General features: G+C 37.9%; 1 protein-coding gene across 3 annotated transcripts in view; it reads right to left on the minus strand.

Annotated features, from left to right (window-relative positions):
- The window catches only part of acvr2ba (activin A receptor type 2Ba), a 130108-nt gene extending 111436 nt beyond the window's left edge, over window positions 1-18672 (minus strand). For all 3 annotated transcript variants that reach the window (XR_005633789.1, XR_005633788.1, XM_039753652.1), the window contains exon 1: window positions 18069-18672. Coding sequence is in view for 1 of the 3 variants with exons in the window: in XM_039753652.1 (XP_039609586.1) it covers window positions 18069-18120 (52 nt within the window). In the remaining 2 variants the exon portion in view is untranslated. The remainder of the gene's footprint in view (window positions 1-18068) is intronic.
- Window positions 18673-19310: the final 638 nt, after the last annotated feature.

Raw genomic sequence — 19310 nt, forward strand, 5'->3', positions numbered from 1 at the left:
AAACAGGACTGTAAGCTAACAGCACCTTCAAAAGAAAGCAAGTCACAAATGATTTTGAAAAACACACAGGACCATAAACCAACACGATAAAACAGGAACAACCCTTGGGTCCAAAGACAAGATAAATGCCCAAGACAAATGGATTACTGAAGAGGTTCATAAAAACACAACAAAAAGTCTTTGTATGGCTTTTACAAATATATTTTTCTGTTTACTAGATCCGATTTACTACTTTTAATTTTTTTTTGCTTAATAAAAACCATTTAAATATACCATAAAATAGCAAATAGAGCTTACAGATTTTTCCTTACAACTTATAAGAAATAAAGGGCAAAAGAAACAGAAGATTAATCCAGATATGAGCGCTTGGTAATCACTTTTAAATTAATGAGCAAGATTGGAATGTGCAGAGCCGTGTGCTACTTCAAGGCATTTTCCAGGAATGATTTCAGTTTTTGGGAAGTATTACAACAAGGTAAAAAGTAATTAATGGCACAGATCAAGGACCCAATTTATTTCAAAATATAATTTCTATTAAAGAAAATTCAGCTTGTTGTCAGCATATACTATGTGATAAGACACAAAGCTGTAGAAATATGCTACCACAAGTTAGGACACACATGTGCAGTCATTAAGTTGAAGTGCTAGAAACTATATTTTATTCTTCCTTTTTAGGGACTTCAATAAGCTGGTGAGCAATAATTCAAATTATTGAAAAAAATCATTCAAGTTTATCCTTGGTGCATCACTGTGGCTAGAAGATTTTCATTCCAACCAACCCCTACCTTTAAAAAAATGTAATTATTTCTCATCTGTCCTTTTTACATAATCTAGAAATAAATTATTATTGTTCTTAGAATGCTGCAAACATCTTTTGAATGTTACAAACACCTTAGCGGTCATACATTAACTCTTTTTTACTTGTTTCATTAGTACTGCAAAACATGCAGTCACTTCTGCTCAAAGTGCACTTGCCTGACAGCCTTATCATTCAGTTAGACCAGCTTGACCACATTTCTTTGATCTAGGGCAGGGGTGGGCAATGTCGGTCCTGGAGAGCCGTAGTGGCTACAGGTTTTCATTTCAACCCAATTACTCAATTAGTAAGCAATCCTTGCCAATCTCAGAGCTTACTTAATTTTATGGCTTGTTAGTCTGCAATGCAAGGTTCTTATATTGTAGACTTTCTTTTTTTTACTTTCCAAAGATATCATCAAAATGATTTGTAGCCTTAAACAGATAATTTTCAGTCCGTCACATTTTCTATTATGTGTTTTATTAAATCAAACAGTGCAAGATGAACACACACAGATGTAAATGGAAACAAGTCAGATGGAGAACTGCTGGCTTCTTTGTCACTTACATCCTATTACTAATAAGGAGCCATTAAAACAGTGAATACAGCTGTTTAAGATTGACATAAACAATTAAGGTTGGGGACCCTTAACGAGCAAGACCACCAAATGAAGAATCAAAATGTCACCTAAGCAATAAGTGCTTCATCAGCAATAATTGACTTCTTATTAGGAAGGTGGGTTGGAATAAAAACCTGCAGCCACTGCGGCTCTCCAAGACTGACATTGCCCACCACGGTCTAGTGGAATTATACAAGCAAACAAAAATAGACCACAACAACAATACAGTAATGTCAGAATAGACATTCTTTCTAGCCTTCATTCTCCAAGAAAAAGTCAACATTGTATTCCTTACAAGCATACTGACTAGTGATGTCTTCACAACCGAACCCTGAACCACTGATTTAGCTCTGCTGCCAAATTTAATGTTTTCTGGAGGTGAAGGCTGAGATAGTTAACAGTAACATAAAAATCAATAAAGGCACAAATTAAATGGCAAAATGAGTAAATAGACACGTCACAATGTATTTATTGCCTTCTGCATTAATAATTCAGTTATTTGTTCTTGATCTCAGATCACTTAGACAATGGTGCAATGGTGCAAGACACAGTAAATATGGCACAGTCTTTAACATTTTTACCTCAGAACAAGACTACTTTCTTTTGTTTTATTTTATTAAATAGTACATAATGAATTTGCTACATTTAACTAAAAAAAAAAGTCTTCTATACCTAGTGGGACAAGTACTATAAAATTGTTAACAGAACCTATAAAAACCACACAGATAGATAACATTTATATATTATAAAAAAAACAAAACAAAAAAAAAAACACACACACATCTTTTCAAGTTTTGGTTCTGTATTACATTTTCATGTTGAAAGGGGAAAAAAACCAAAAAAAAACAAAACAAAAGAACAAACCAAAACAAAAAAACACTCACACACTACAAAAGAACCCAATTACTTTTAAAGAAATCCAGGAACCGTTTACTCATTTGCTTGTGCAAACTGTTTAACTTTACTGCTTTTGATATTCATGATAAATAATAATACATATGTGCAGATGAAAACAAACTTTAAAGTTATGCTACCCTAAAACACATTTTATGAGGGTAAAGCTGAAGTTAACTATATTGAAAATAAAAAGAATAAGCAAAGTAAAACTATTCTACTAATCAATAATCAAAATGAAGTTATTACTGATTTAATTTCAAGCGCAGCATAAACTCACCACCCCACCAAAATAGAAAATGTGAAATAAGAGCACACTCATTATTTTAAAGAGTCAACAACATGATAGTGCTCTTCCCTATTTGTAACAGAAATAATCTTCATCTCTATTCATTACAACCGCTTCACTGAGATGTAATCCAAGACCACACTGGCTCAAAGCCTCCGGGTTATCCCTCACAATGCCCTGCTGTGACGCACACAGAGGGATCATGCTCACATTCCGGAGCACACAATCAGCAACTTTGTGCTGATGTGTGTTCTGAAATAACAGTACCACCACCAAATGAAAAACTGCAGTTCTTTGCAAGCTCATTCTTCAGTGTGTTTAGCTTTGTTTGAGCACAGTAATACAAAAAGCACACTGGCGTTCATCTGCCCTGTCGTCGCTCAGCCTGTACATGTTTCACTACAGTTACACAAAAGGGGCCCGCTGTGCCTCCCAGGCAAGTGCCTATAAAAATGCCAACGATCCAATTTGCCAGAAAATATTCAGAATGCTGCTGTGAGACATCAAACAAATAGCGGGATTAAGAAAAGGCATGACTTTCCTAAACTGCCACTTACTTCAAAGAAGTTTAAACAAATATATAAATACACCACTAAGAAATACCTCGAAGATCGTGGCTCACAATTATTCTTATGTAACGGCATTAGAAGCATAGAAATTATTACAAAAAAAAAAAAAAACATTTCAAAGCTATTACTATTCTGTGCCATTGAAACAAATCTGTTACAATCACAATGCAAAAAGAAGGCTTCTTCTAAATAAATAAATAGGTAAACCCTGTTAAGCCAAACGTAAGTGTTAAAAGCACCCTCTTAAACTTGATTAATCCAATCTGTTTTCATCCTATGAAAAGAACACACGTTAAATTATGCTTGCATTGTATAGTAAAGAATACAAAAATGGCCAAAAATAAGAAATACTAAATATACTAAAGTTTCATATAAATGAGCTCTTAAAACATTGAAAGATATTCTCTTGTTAAATGACTACAGGAATCTGTGTGTGTCATTAAAGCTGTGGAACCACCTATGATGCTGAATGACAAGATATATCAGTCATCCTTTCAGTAGTGTGGACAATTTATAAGTCTTAATCCAACAAATAGTTTTTTTTAAATTATGGTTATTATGAAGCAGTGATTAAGATCCCAGACTAAATTAAAAGGCAGTATTTCCCCGGCAGCCAGAGTCTATGCTAGCCTTTATGTATTTACTGCTGATAAGAAAAACCAAAGTCACGGAAAATAAACACTAAGATTTATAAAAGAATACTTTTAGAAAACAAACACCCTGTGTAAATATGCTTCCCAGTCATATATAACTGTTTCTCATAAGTCAAACAAGTGTTGCTGTGCTTCCTGCACTCGTCAGCCTCTATACCTTCGACCCATAACGTTTTGTAGAAATTAACCATCTATTCATGTCACTGACTTGCTTATACAGGGCAGCTAGAGCCTATCCCGGCAATCATAGGGAGTCAGGCAGGAACAATCCCTGGACAGGGCACCATTCTATCACAGAGTGAACACACATATTACTGCCAATTAATATCATCACTTCACCTAACCTGCAGGTCGTTAAAAGATCTCATTTGTTAGTCAGCAAACAATATCAAATGTAGGTATATTTATTAGTTGTTAAATCCATTTCCCTACCCCTATTACAGAAAGTTTTTTGGGCAATACTTTGATAAAAGGGAGCAACTAACCCTTGAGCAGAAGCCAATTCAATGCAGAGAAACCCAAGACAAAAACACACATACACAAACTAACTCAAGCTGGGCTGATTTAAAATCAGTCATTAATTAACCTAACATGAAAATCATTGAAATGCAGATATCCCAAATGGAAAAGATTGCTTCAGAAATTGAATCAAAGTCAACAGATTTGCAAGGCAATAAAACAAGTGTCAGCATTCTTCCCACAAAAAGCCAACTTTCAACAGTAAATCAAGGCAAATGAAACTGCAGGGGTAAATAGAATTAAGAAATACCAAGCCATGGCTATTATTTTAAGTGTAAGCCCAAAAGAAAAAAAAATAAAGCATGTATGAAAGCCGAAAATGAAAGTGTTAAATTATGGATTTGTAAAAATGTACAGAATTTTTAGAACAATAGTGTCATGGGCTATAAAAGTAAGTTTACTACTGTTAGTAAAGCATCCATTTATTTTCAGTACCCGTTTTAGGGGGGCAAGAACCAACCCAAAACAACTGCAAGAAAACAGCAGTCAATCACAAGACATGTGCCAAGTCAGTCTGGAGCTGCTAAAGAACCAAGATTTCCTTCAAGAAGTGGTAGGAATTAAAAGATCAGTGTAATTAATTTTAATTCACACCTAACAGTTTAAGTATAATGACAAAACTAATAACATATTTCTATAATGGGAGCACCATGAGGCTAAAGGACCAACTTAGTGTCACACAGCAAATTAAAGGCTGCAACTGAACTTGTACTCATTTCACAGCTAAATATACTACACAATTAAATAAGAGAGATGATAAATCAATCATTGTTCTTGGGATGACAGTTTTAATTACACTGTTCTGGAGAGGAGTTTAAAAAACTAGTTTTAGTAAACTGTGAAAAACCTGTGTATAGTGAAGCTTGCTGTTTACTATCAACTCTGCCATGATGGGCAATAAGTAAACAGACAGCACCTTCCTGAAGCAGTGCTTTATAAAAGATTAGTTAAGTCAGCTTTTCCATTTATTAATGTGAATAGTATTGGTGCAAGGTAGAATTTTTTTTTTTTTTTAATTGCAAGGACCTTTTTCCAATACTCACATGGGTAGGAACCAGGATGCAAACTTACAATCTCCTTACTCTGAGGCAGCTGTGCTAATACACAACTCATCTACTACTATTCTTAGCAGAGCAGATGTACAGTATATAAAGTGGGTTGTTTTTTGTTTTTTGTTTTTTTTTTAAAACATATTCATGGTATATTGGTTATGTTGACATGGGGGTATCACTGTTATATTCTCCTATTGAAGAAAATGATATATATATATAAGTATACTATATAAACGTTAAAAAAAAAAAAAAAAGGATTTCCACAAACTGGAGTCTCATTTATTTGGCTGATGATCCTGAATTTGGTCTCTGTTCCTTTGGTGCCTTTGCCTTGACCACTAGCAAGACTATGGCATTGTTCTCTAATTCCAGGGACAAAGCTTGCATGTTCAGCGGAACACTTTCCAAAGCAAAACATGCAGACTGAATATCTTTGTAGATGCCATTCTATTCCTTGCTGGCACAATTAACTTATATGGAATATCAAGATGATTTGTTTTTAGACATTGTTTTAATGACCCTCTAAATATATATATAAAATACATACACATCTCTCTGCACAATCATATGACTTTATCACGTAAATAATCAAGATGTGGGTCTGCAAAGGCCTGTGGTTGAAAAAAATATTAATAATGACAGACTAAAATGCTTGAACAACATGCATATCAAGGGAAACCTTTTAATTGCCAAATGTATGCTTATCACATCTATGCTATCTCCAGCACAACCAGTATGTCATTTATAACCATTAGTGAAGTCCAATACTATGATACATCAAAAAGGCAATTTGTTTTGCCTTGTACCCACTGGCACTCTCTAGTAACTAAAATGACATGAGTGTTAAGATCATGAATGTTTATTTTCTATGTTGAATATCCACAGTACACTTAAGCCACACACAAGTTGTAGAAAAAGTGGCAAATGCTCTGTAGGCCACACAGTAATTGCCAAGAGTCAGAATCTGCTGGTTTCACTGTGACAGTCTATATGGAAGTTAAATCCAGTGGACAAGACAAAAAAAAAAAAATTACTAAATAATTAAAATGTTAGCACGACAGTATTCCAATTGTTGAATTATGCAAACTGTAGCAATTTTGGTGAATGTACAGTTGTGGTCAATATTTTTGGCACCCTTGCATTTTAAGATATGTCGTGTACATTACCTTCAGAAATAACTGGAAATATGCCAAATTTGAGTTTCAGAATGTTTTAATAGGATGTCCAAATTTAAGATGCATGTTTTCTCCCTCACAGGAAAAAAAAAAAAAGTCAAAAAAAGACCTGGACAATATTAAAATGCACCCTCCCCTAATACTTGATTGTACAACATTTGGAAGTGAAAACAGGGTATACAAGTTAGAATAACAGATGAGAAAAAAATACCAGCTAATTAAATAAGGTCCGTGTTATTAGTTGTCACCGACTATAAATCTGGTTAAAATAAAAACCGGAAGCCACAGTGGGACACTGTGCAAATTAGGAGAACGCCTGTTAGAGATCATGGTCTACATTTCTAAAAGTACTTTGATTTCATCACTTCTCAGAACATTTCTAGGCTTGGGCAATGACCAGTTGAGCCTTTTTATGTTTGTCTTTCAAGAGTTGGCTCATCCTTGGCCTTCACCAACATAGCCCTACTTTTGTGTGTACAGATAACTCTTCTGCTCTTTTTAATTGTCTTATGTGGGGTGCTCCAACCTTTGATGAGGTCTTTGATCAAATTTCATCTTTCCATTATGCCCTGGTAGGTTTTTGACAGTTCCATGAGGAGCCAAACTGCTTAATAACATGGTGAACGGCAGAAGCAGAAACATTAAGATTTATCTGTGTCCTTGTACCCTTTTGCATTTTTAAGTTTTGTTACCTCGTCCCAACCCCCAAAAAAAGGAGGGTCATAGACAGCTCTTATCTATGACATCGCCATTAAGGTACAAGGAAGTGGCAATTCTTTTATACATTAAAGCCATCATTCATTCATTAATTTGTGTCTAGTGATTTCTGGCAGTTAATTTGAGAGGAGTCTAATTTCACTGCAATAAGAATCAAGTTCTTCCAATCAAAATTATTTTAATTGTTCAGTTGGGTTAGGACAGCTTTTCTGTTTTATACCATATCCAGACATTTCCTTTTTCAATTGCTACTGTTTGTTCCTGTTCTGCTCTGTGTCAGACAAATGAGTGTATACAGACCAAAACTATCCTACTTCCTTCAGGATATTTTGTACCTGATATACCCAAAATGTAAGGATACTAATAATATTGGCCAAACCTGTAATTAATTTGTTAGTTAGATTTAATGCCAAACCTTTAAAACAAAAGCAAAAGGTGTAATCCACTTAAGATTTAAAAATTGTAATAGCTTGTGGGGAGACAACTAAACTACAAACCCTGCCTATTATCCATTCATCCAAACACTCTGTAAGCCTGGGGTGTGGAACTCCGGTCCTGGAGGGTCACAGTGGCTGCAGGTTTTCATTGTAACCATCTTCTTAATTAGTGACCAGTACTAATTAACTTCTTTTGCCTTAGTTTTAATTAACTTGAATCAGCCAAACAATAATGAGACACAAAACACGCAGCCACCTGTCCAGCTCACCTGTGCCCATCACACAATATCTGAATATAAAGAAAAGTGAAGGTCTAAGAAAGATGGATGTCTTAGGTCACCGAAATATTTTAATGGTGTTCTTAGAAAAAACAGAAAAAAAATCAACAGTTTTGGAAATGTCTGCTGTGGCAGAATGAGAGCAGCAACAAGCCATGGAATTAAATAATGGGTTTGATTAACAGCAAGTATGGGCTTCTCATTAAGAAACTGGTTGGAGTGAAATTGGTAGGAGTTTGAAGCTCCCATTTAGCTGGTCATCGGTCAACTTGTTTCAATTGTCATTTCTGTTTGGCTGTCATTTAATGAAGAATCAATTCAGAGGACTGAATTCTTAAAAACAAGGGCTATTAAAATGAAGTGAAAAGGAGTTAATTAGCAATGAAACTTTGTCACGGATCAGGAAAAGGGTTTGAATGAAAACCTGCTGCCACTGTGGCCCTCCAGGCCTGGAGTTTGACACCCCTGTTGTAAGCCATTTTTAAAAATGGTCCACAGGGAGACATGTTTAACTCTCCGAAGCAATAAGAGCATAGGAGGAATGATCTCTGGATGGAGTATCAGTCCTCCATAAACCACACTTAATGTATAAGCTGTCCTAATATATAAGTGATACACCTATCACCTGTCATCGAAAAGAAAGGATATAAAAGAAACACAAACACAGGGAGAGCAGGCAAACACCACACCATACAAAAAACAACCCCATCAGCTGGTACACCTTCCAGATATCGATACATTTTAATACCTGTACACCTTAAGGGTGTGGATAGCTGGTGTCAAGGAGTACTGTTACTTTCTTCAAGGCTCTTTCATACACATAACCCGAGAAGACCCAGGTAAGCCATCAAAGGATATTTACTTAATGATACATCACCTCACCCCAGTAATCTCCAAGGTTAAAAACATTACACATACCAGACAAGGATCCCGAAAGTCATGTAAAATGCCACTGACTAACAAGCTTTCATTTGAGGCAAGACCAGGGTCACACTATGTGAACTGTAAGTGCCTGTCACACTCAACAGCAGTTGCTGGATCTCACTGCCTTAAGGATGTCAGATTACACTGTGTGTGTGTGTGTGTGTGTGTGTGTGTGTATATTATATTCTAGTATATTCTTGGGATATCCTGCATGACTGGGAAAAAAAACCAAACATGACACAGCAGACTCACAATGAGGGTCAGATACCAGACTACCTAGAAAGGAGTTTAACATCACATAGTATGACTGCAGCTCCGGCTCATCCTCTCTCTCTCTCTCTCACACACACACACACAGATCCACTTTCTTCACTTACACTTCATATGCTTCCCAACATCAGAAGGAGAATTTCAAACAAAACATTCAGAGAACAGAATAATTAGTACTCAAACATTAAAAGCGTTAAGAAGTGTGCAGTACAGAAAACAAACCAAAGCTGTAAGCAATTGCCTAGGCTTCCCGAAATGGACAGCTTTCTGAGCCTCTGCCTAGAATGTTGTGGTCGGGAGAGGTTAGGAAATATTTAAAAAGCAACAGCTAATAATAGAACATGGTATCAGTTACACTTGTTTACTTAGGATTGTTAGTATGTGGCAAGAACTAAAACACCAAAAACCATAAAAAAAAGTACAGTCTGCAGCCCAGAGCCAAAGCACTACACACCAATACAGCAAGCAGACAAAATCTCCATAGCTTGGGCCACAAGCAGCAGCAAAATGAGTGGTTCTGTAGTCCAGTAATTACTGTTTTAGACTTGCCGACTAAAAAGGGATGTTTAGAGATCTCAGAGTGGTACAATAAATAAAAGAAAAGAAGAGAAGAGAGCACTGCTACAATTTACAACTATGTACTACCCTTCTGGTTTGAAAAAGGTTTTCAGTGTATTTACATTTCATAAATATATTAACAGATAATGATCCACAAACAAAAAATCATGGGTAGCCAATTATAAAGTTAAGTACATTCTTAACAATACCCAGTAGCTGTAAGGAAAGTGCAAGTAATCATTGTAACACATAAAATGAAAACAGATTACAACAACACAAACAAGAAAAATAAAAAAAATAATAAAAAAACTTAAAGTTAGTGGTCCACTAAAATTAAAATTCAATCACCACCATCCATCAACCAATCAAGATTTTACAGTTCTGGGGTGTTGGAATTTACTTCCTACTCCAGCCTCATCAAGCAAAATTCATGAGCATGCACAAACTGTCAGCTCATTGAATACAACACAAACCATCCATCCATCATTTAAACCCACTTTATTTAATTTCAGATGTCCCATATGTACAAAGAGTTTTATGGAAGCATAAGGAAAAGGCAGTGACCAGTTATGGATGGAACACTTCCCACTAAGGGGAATGCTTGCCTGGACGCCCACACTCATCAAAAACATTTAACAATCAAGATAATCTGAACTTTTTTTGTAGGAAATCTGCAAAAAGTGGGAAAGATACAACGAGAACACAAACTAAAAATGTGCATACCATTCCAATTGTGCCTTAGCCAGGATTTTATTACAGGTCTCTAGATACATTAAACAACAAGGATAACCACTACACTTGCTGGTACTGCCCGGAACCAGATCAGTGAAATAACAAGTCATAAAGAATGTCTCTAAGTAGTGGGGAGAACCTGCAAAACCTTAAATATTTTAAGGATATCAGATAAACCTTTGCTTCATGCCTTTTAAAATTTAAAAAATACATAAATATTACTTCTGCCAAATACTACAGACAAAGTGTAAGAATATAGTGGTCATTCTTGAATAAAAATATATAACAATATACAGTATAAAACAAATAAAAATCAGGACTCTATACATAGATATATAAACATTCACCTCTCCACCCCAACAGTTGACAAACCATAACAATTTTAACTATTTTAAAAGCCACTGTTGTGACACCTTGAGCGGATGCTCCAACTTACTTTCGATTTTAATTGTCAGAGTAAATTCCCTTGTGGTAAAAATACAGACGTGTTGGTTTTGGCACTTCTGTAGTGCGATGGGGTTTACACTGATAATTAAATTCAGGATGCCCATTAGGGGTGTTAAAAGTGCAATTTGTGCACAAGGTATATAAAAGCATATTGGTCGATATATTATTGAATAAAGGCTTAGCTGAATGAGGGCCACGGAAGTGCCAAAACAGAAATGTCAACATGACCAACCTGCAAAAGGAACGGACACACGTTTAAATGAACACTCTAGAAAAATCAGCTGTGGAAGCCATGTTAACACAGGCAATTGACTTACACAGACAATTCACACATATTATATATTTTACAGTCATATGTCTGTGTTATACAGAAAAAACAATTATGTTGTAAATACACATCAGATATATTACGAACATGTACTTCATACTCTCCGGTATATACTACACTTATTTTGCAGATTCTCACTACAGTGGAACCTCAGTTCACGAACGTCCCGGTACACGTACAAATCGGTTTATGACCAAAAAGTTCGCCAAACTTTTGCCTCGGTTCACGACCACACACTAGGTATATGAACAAGCCAGTTTCCCTTTTGGTTTGTACATGTTCAGTGTCTCCCTGTGCAGCGAGCGAGGGAGAAAGAGAGTGCGACACACACGAGACAGAGGCGCGCGCACACTCACACACAGGCACGCGAGATAGAGGCACACACACACATACACAGGTGTGCAAGACAGAGGCACGCACACACACACAGGCACGTGAGACAGAGTCGCACACACACACACAGGTGCGCAAGACAGAGGCGCGCACACACACACACACAGACAGGTGCATGAGACAGAGGCGCACGCGCGCACATACACAGGTGTGCGAGACAGAGGCGTACACACACACACACACACACAGGTGCTCCAGGCTCACAAAAAAGACAAACAAGAAAGCGAGAGAGAGAGAGAGAGAGGGCTGGACACATAAGGTAGAAAGGGCTTGGTTTTGTTTTCAGTTCTGTTTACAGCGATCGGCTTATAGCGTGCATTATTGCAATGTTACTTTTCTTGGTGGTTTATTAAATTACGGATTTTTCAAATTTTCATTTTTTTCCTTGTGCCTAAAACTCATTAAAAAATGTTTTCAGCGAGCGGTTCCTAGCACTACAGGTATAGCGTGAACTATTGCAGTGTTTGATTAACCCTGAGAAAACTATGTTTTTACATTTAGTTTACTATTACACTGTGCATTCTATGGTATAATTAACTATATTTGTGCTTAAAAACTAAAAAAATAGATATTTACATACAGTTCGTACGGTCTGGAATGGATTAATTGTATTTACAAACAATCCTATGGTGGAAATTGCTGCGGTTCACGACCAAATCGGTTTACAACCAGATTTTAGGAACGAATTATGGTCGTGAACCGAGGTTCCACTGTATATGTGTATGCAACATCTCCAGTTAATCTACACTTTACAATCTCTTGTATTTTGAAATTATAGCCCAGTAACTGAGTGGATTTCACAAATTCTCTCATTATTTAAGAGCTTACCTCTACAAATGTCTGGCTTCTCTTGCATTCTGAAGTTGTGTGTGTATATATATATATATATATATATATAAAGTTAGCTGCCAACTTTAATTAGCATACTGGTAATAAGTCAAAGACCGCACAATGAATTGGTGGCTTGTACAGGGTTGTCACCACCACAGAACTCGAAACTGCTGGGATAAGCTTTAACCCCACACATACCTAAAACTGAACATGGTGTGTATTTCTACAGTATACTGTGAGAATTTAAATACTCAATATAATATACTGAGAACATACAGCTGCTTTACAGTTTTGGTGCTCTGGGTTCAAACCTCAGCCTGGTCTGTGTGAAATCAGCATATATCCCAGGCTCACAAGGGTTTTCACTTGGTACTCTAGTCTGGCTATTTAAGAAAACCAAAATGTGTATTACGCCAAGTGTTTTAAACTAGGCAAATGTGGCAAAATTGTGGGTGTGTGAATGCTATGTCATGCATTGGTCTGGCATCTTATCTTGGCTTTTTTTTTTTGTGGCTTTCCATGACCCTTTAGTACAATATTTCAGAAAACAAAGCGAAAGGATTAAGTTTCTTCATATACAGTATACTGCATACATACATACACACACTTAAAATAAACTACATATGACTTGCATAAGCACACACACTAATATAATCTCATATAAACTAAAGGTTGTTACAGTTTCAAACTAACTAACCAATCTAGACGTACTGAACAAGCTTATGGGGGTTTGTAAGCTTTAAGGTCCTTTAAATTAAAACAAGGGCTTTATTATTTGGGATGTACAATATGTTTCCCTTATGAGTTGATCTCTTAAGATCTTTCCAGATTCTCCTCCCTATTCCCCCTGTCCTTGTCACAGTACCTTATAAAAACTTCTTCAATATTTTATTTGGTCATTTATTATTAACTGTGCTTGTGTGAGAAAGTCTGCATGAAGTCCTGCCTTAGGTGTGGAGGAGGGGTGAGCCGAAATTCTTCAGATAATGTGTGGCTTGACTGATTGAGATCAACAGGCCTAGGGGAGCTTGCAGAGGTGGTCTGCTTTAGGCTATGCATGTAATCACAGCTCACCTGACAATCCATGAAACCCTCCAAAATTAAAAGTACTTCCATTGTGAGACAGCAACCAACTGAACTGGTTGAAGAAAACATCGTTTTAGCAGGCGTCCCTTTCCATAAAGCTAAGATAGGCGTCGTTTAGCCACAAATCCATCGGTTACTGAACAAAGAACCAAATGAGAGGGGAAGGCGGAGCCAAAGTCGAGCTGGCGCTGGATGGCATCCACCCCTCCCCTCGGGAACTTGCGTGAGCGCGCGGGCACGGAATTGGGAGGGGGTATTGACGTGAGATGGGCGTTAATCACAATCAAATACGTCGCTGATGGAACTCCGGAGGTTACTGAACCTAAAATTCATGACGAGGTGCTGGAGGGGATGAGGTGAGATTTAAAAACAGCACTGCCTTCTTGATTTAATTGCATATGCAGAGCAAATAAGAATCTCTTTAATGACATCGGCCATGTGGCAGGGGTAGAGGGGGGATGGGAACTGTAGGGATAGTTAGGATGGCAGAACACGTGATGACCAAACGTGCACATACAAGATCACCACCCACCCCCTCCCCATACACACACACACACACACACGCACGCACGCCACCATGCATGCACACGCGCAACCACACACGTGCGATCGTTTACTGGCTAGGCATTTGCGCTAAATAAAGCCCTCCCACAACCACCAACGAGCATTTTGGTGCTGCTTTGTTTTCAGCAGCTAAAAAACGCTGTTACGCATTCAATCCTTCTGTCCTGTTGATATCTTAAATGGTACGCAAACCCTCATAATCGTACCCAATATTCGAATGAATTTGAATAATCCCTCAACAACGTCGCCAGAGTTCAGTTTGTATCGATTTCTTTTTCTTCACACATCCCTAAACAAAATGTAAACAAGCGGTGTTATGGGCTTCCCACCCATCGAGCACGTCACGCCGCGAGGGATGGTGACAGGCTGGCCGGCAGAGGGTTTATTTTAAAATGTAATCGTATGAGTTCTGCATAACGGAATTTTGGTAATCAAGCATGCCGAATCACAAGCGGATCATAAAACACATTCTCAATTCCTCGCTCACAAAATGCAAACACATGCAGGAGGTACAGCTAAAGTAATTGCATTTAGTCACACTGAGCGCGCAGGGCCACATTAAAGATCAAAGATCCAATATCTCAACATGTACCGAATCTCACTCAACCGGCTGATGGTCATCATAGAATAATGAATAACTTTTTTTTTTTTTTTTTTAAAAAGGGATGCCTAGTTAGAAAAGTACTGATTGAGCGAAACTTTCGGCAATACCTTACGCTGACTACCTACGGGTTTCCGCATAATCCTGATGAGCAACTGAGGAACATTTGCAAGGCACTATACTACAACGTAACAAAGTAATAAGGTTTCACACAAACACTAGCCAGCACTGAGATTGGATGATCGGAAATAACAAAAAATGTGTTAAAATGCACCGCTTGAAGGTCAAAACTAATCGATTCTTGCACTTGTGCAATTGTTAGAACTTTGTTAGGTTTTAACAAAATATTTAATGGTATAGGCAATAGATCAGTCGGCATCATATAATACAATACATTATCAATGTCTTATCGGAACCTGAAAGTTCTGGCCGCAAGATGGGATGATACCCTGGACAAGGCGCCAGTCAACCATTGGGTCCGCTTATTTCCAAATCAGGATGTCCATTAAAGTGAAGCGTACGTTCTATAGGACGTCGGATAAAAAGTGCACTAACATGCGGGGCACACATACAGGATATAAAACAGTTCAGGCAGCCAACGTAGTGTGCTCTGGCCTCGAATATGCTTGTTCTTCAGTTGGAAGATAATGCAAAAGTAATGTAAGCGTTTCAGTCTCTCAAATATTCCGAGTCGCCTAATATCAAATAAACTGTAGACTGGAGTACAACTATACAGGTCTATTCACGGTAACCGTAGCCTGTTAATGTTACTAACCCCACATATACACTCATCTATCCCCAATCTACTTTGGTGTATTTTTTTATAGAGACCTTATTTAAAAATTAGGTACATTTAGTCTTCGTGTTATCCCACTGCGAGTGGAAATATCCCAGACGTTTAAAATAACCGATCTTTATTTAATACATCGTAAACAATAACGAACGGTTAGGACAACGCTTCAGAACTTCGAAGTTACAATGCATGCGCATAAGAGACAGAATAACGTCAACTGCACACTGAACCATTAAAAATATATAGAAAATAAATGTTCACTAGAAGAAGTGCAGTCATTGTACAAGCCTGCTTACACCACTCAACAGTTTAGATGGCGAAACAGTTTAACAAAAGTTGGATCTACTTCATTATAGGGGATTCATTGCCATTGCAATTATATACTAACGTTCTTACTCGGTAATCTCGATACTCTAAAAATGGCACATTTACTGTTATTTTACAATTAACCTATTGCTAAATACAAGTGAAAATGTATTAAATACGAATGTTACGATTTATAATTGTCAAAATGTTGGACAATACTGAGCTCACGGTTATTCATAGCGCCATATAAAAATGAGGTATGGCATTTATAATTTTCACTTTAGAAAATAAGTTGTCGATTTTCACATTTTAAAACTCGGACAAAAATGAAAGAAAAAAATATAAACTTTTTATACGCACAAAAAGTGCATTTTTTTCTTAATCAGTGTTTATTTTATTTTTATTAAACGTACTGTGGCTTACCTCTCAGATTCGGACATGTGACTTTTATACACAGTAGAGGGTCGGTCTAATACATTGGAAGGCTTATTATTTTAGAATATGACTCATCCACATGTGTGTATATATAACCTCTGGGAATCAGCGAAACTGACATACGCGTAAGCGCGATCAAGTAGTCGTGCATTTAAATAAACGTTCCATTGATATTGTGGGAAAGAAAAAAAAACAAAAAAAACGTTTTTGCCTCAAAGCCACAAGTCAAACTGTGCCGAAGCTACGCGGGGTTTGTACGGCCGACTGTGTAAACCATGCGACTCGCATACACCTTTGTTTAGCTGTGGGCTTGGCTCACTTCATTAAACGAATTGAGACATTAAACCGCATTTACCCCCATATTAAAAATAATCACAGTAACCATGAGCACTGACACGCCCCCATTGCTATAAAATTTCTATTTTCAATTACTAAAAAAGAACAAAATATTTAGTACTCAGTCACACATGGTGCGAATAAAGCCAAGAAAACAAGCCACGCATATTTAATGAGGGACCCAAACAAAGAGACAACAAGAGCGCATGTGGCCGTACAATTTCACGTGTATTTTTTTTTTTTTACTCCAGACAGAGAAATTACATTAATAGGTTTTTTTTTTTTTTATTAAAGAACCGGACAAATAAACACAGCGCAAATACATCAATCTACTAATTCTGTTTGATAAACCCCTTATACTGTCACGAAAACGATGACGATAAGTAACGGTAAAGGTAATTTGCTTAAGTTTTTAGCGAGGGCTTCCTTTGCTGAGCGTTTTTTATTCCACCAAATGTAAAGATCTGTCTGTCTGTAGAGCACCGGGCTGTTTGTGTATTTCACCGAGACGCGTACCCTAGGAATATGCAGCCCTACACTTGAATTACCCACTGGATCAATCCTCATACAGGCGTTAAAAACCCAAACAACGGCACATGTTCTCTGTTCACATAAACCCCAAAAGTCAACAAAAGAAGTGGATCGTAACGAAGCGATCACATGAAAACCCGCCAGAAATCTGTTGCAGTCTCAAAAAAAAGAGTGAGAGGGAAAGTGAGTAAATAAAGACCGGATCGAGCCACGTTTAAAAAAAAGAAGTCCATCCACACCGAGGACAAGGAACTTGACCTCCATCACCGATACAGCATGTGCGATAAAAGCGAACGAACTACAGCACCTTCCATATCACACTGTGTTTTACTATATCATGCAGCATACACTTCATTATAAACACAAAACACTCCAATAAACCTCAAGCCACAGTCGGCAGTAAAAATCACACAGACCAATAATAAGCACTTCTAACCTTCAAATGGTATGTGAATGAGAAAAAAAGAAACAACTCGAAATGCTGATAAGTAGGACAGTTTGCATTTTTACAACTTGGGACGAGATCAGACCCGTTACAAATCAGTTCACATGACTCGTCCCCATGAAAAACAATCGAACGTTTGTTTACCCAGCACGCCGAATCATGTCCTATACATCTCATGTCAACAGTAAGGGGCACAAACAACACACCGTTGAGCAACGTGGTGATCGCAAGAATCCGAATCACGGAGATACACAAGATTCCCAGCAGCTGAATGGGGCGCGTGGTTCTGCTTGCACCGAGTCGAAACTCCGGGGAGTTTACTGCCTGTTGGGCTATAAACACGTCCGACATGAATCACAAGTTACCCAGGTTTTAGGAAGTGTGGTAGACAACAGCATAGCTTTGCGATCAGCCCTGAATACAACGTCCCATGCAAACTTAATTCTCAGTAGCACGAAATAGTCAGCAAAGCCGAAAAGAGACTGCTTACCTGCGCAAAAAGTTCCCCAAAGAAGTACAAAAGTCAGCCAGGATGCAAACATATTCCTTCACTTTTAGAGAAGCGGATAGATTTCCTTCAGGTTACATCAAGGTATCCTTTTCAACCATTTAAGAACAGAACTAAAATCCCGTATAGATTTAAATGTGAGTCTATATCGATGGGGGTTGGAGAATGATTTGGCTAGCCCAATGATCCCCGGGCCGTTCCGTACAGCACACAACCAGAAGAGTTTGCTCAGCGCCCGTGTCTCTGAGCGCGCCTGCTTGTAGTAAATCCAGTGTAACAAAATTGCACCGGAGAAGGGGGGAACCAAATAAACAAAAAAGCTTGGAAAAAATAAAAACTTTACAACGTAATAAAATCCATCGAGGAAAGACAGCGATCTCCAGAGACCACAGGCAAACCGGCGGAGAAGCAGAATCTGCCTGCAGATGTTCAGTTTCTTACTGTCGCTTTAACGCTTATATTTCTTCTTCCTCCTCCCTTTTTTCCTCCGTCTTCCTCTTAAAACAGAGAATAGCCAAAGCGACTCGGCTAAAATTGACATGCAAGAAACTGAACTGAGTCCAAAATGGCTTCTGTGAGAGGAGAGCCAGAGCACAGCCAGTAGGGAAACCCGGATGTTTAAATACAAAGAGAGGAATGCAATCAAAGCAGCCAGGAGGAGAGCACAGGAGAAGAGAGGAGCGGGGGGGCAGCGCTGTCATTGGACTGCGGCTGGTGGCGAGTGGGAGAGAGAGAGAGAGAGAGTGGGGCGGATCTGGGGGTGCTGGAGGGACGTTGTCAACAAAACAGTAAGAATAAAATTACCTGGGATGGGAAGGAAAAAAATGCTATTTACACCGTTTACATTTTTACGAAGGGTGTTGGGTATCCTTTATGCTAGGTGATGAACGGCATCAGCGTAAAGAGATATGACGGAAGGAATGCAGTAATAATAATAATTAATAATAAGAGTCACGTGTACATGGATAAAACTGCTAGAATCACAAGGATAGAATAAGAAAGTACATCGTCGGTGAATTAGACTGAACATTGTTCAGGATCCATCAAGAAGAACGTGGAGCTGAACTGGGAAAAAATCGTCTCGATTTTTTTTTTTATGTCCATCCATTCATCGTTCAAACCCGCTTATCCGGGGCAGCTGGAGCCCATCCCAGCAATCATCTTGTGCAAGGCAGGAACAGGGCTTGAAGAGGGGAACGCATACATAAACACACTCGCGCGCAC

The sequence above is a fragment of the Polypterus senegalus genome, chromosome 5, assembly GCF_016835505.1.
Source record: "Polypterus senegalus isolate Bchr_013 chromosome 5, ASM1683550v1, whole genome shotgun sequence".
Classification (NCBI taxonomy): Eukaryota; Metazoa; Chordata; class Cladistia; order Polypteriformes; family Polypteridae; genus Polypterus; species Polypterus senegalus.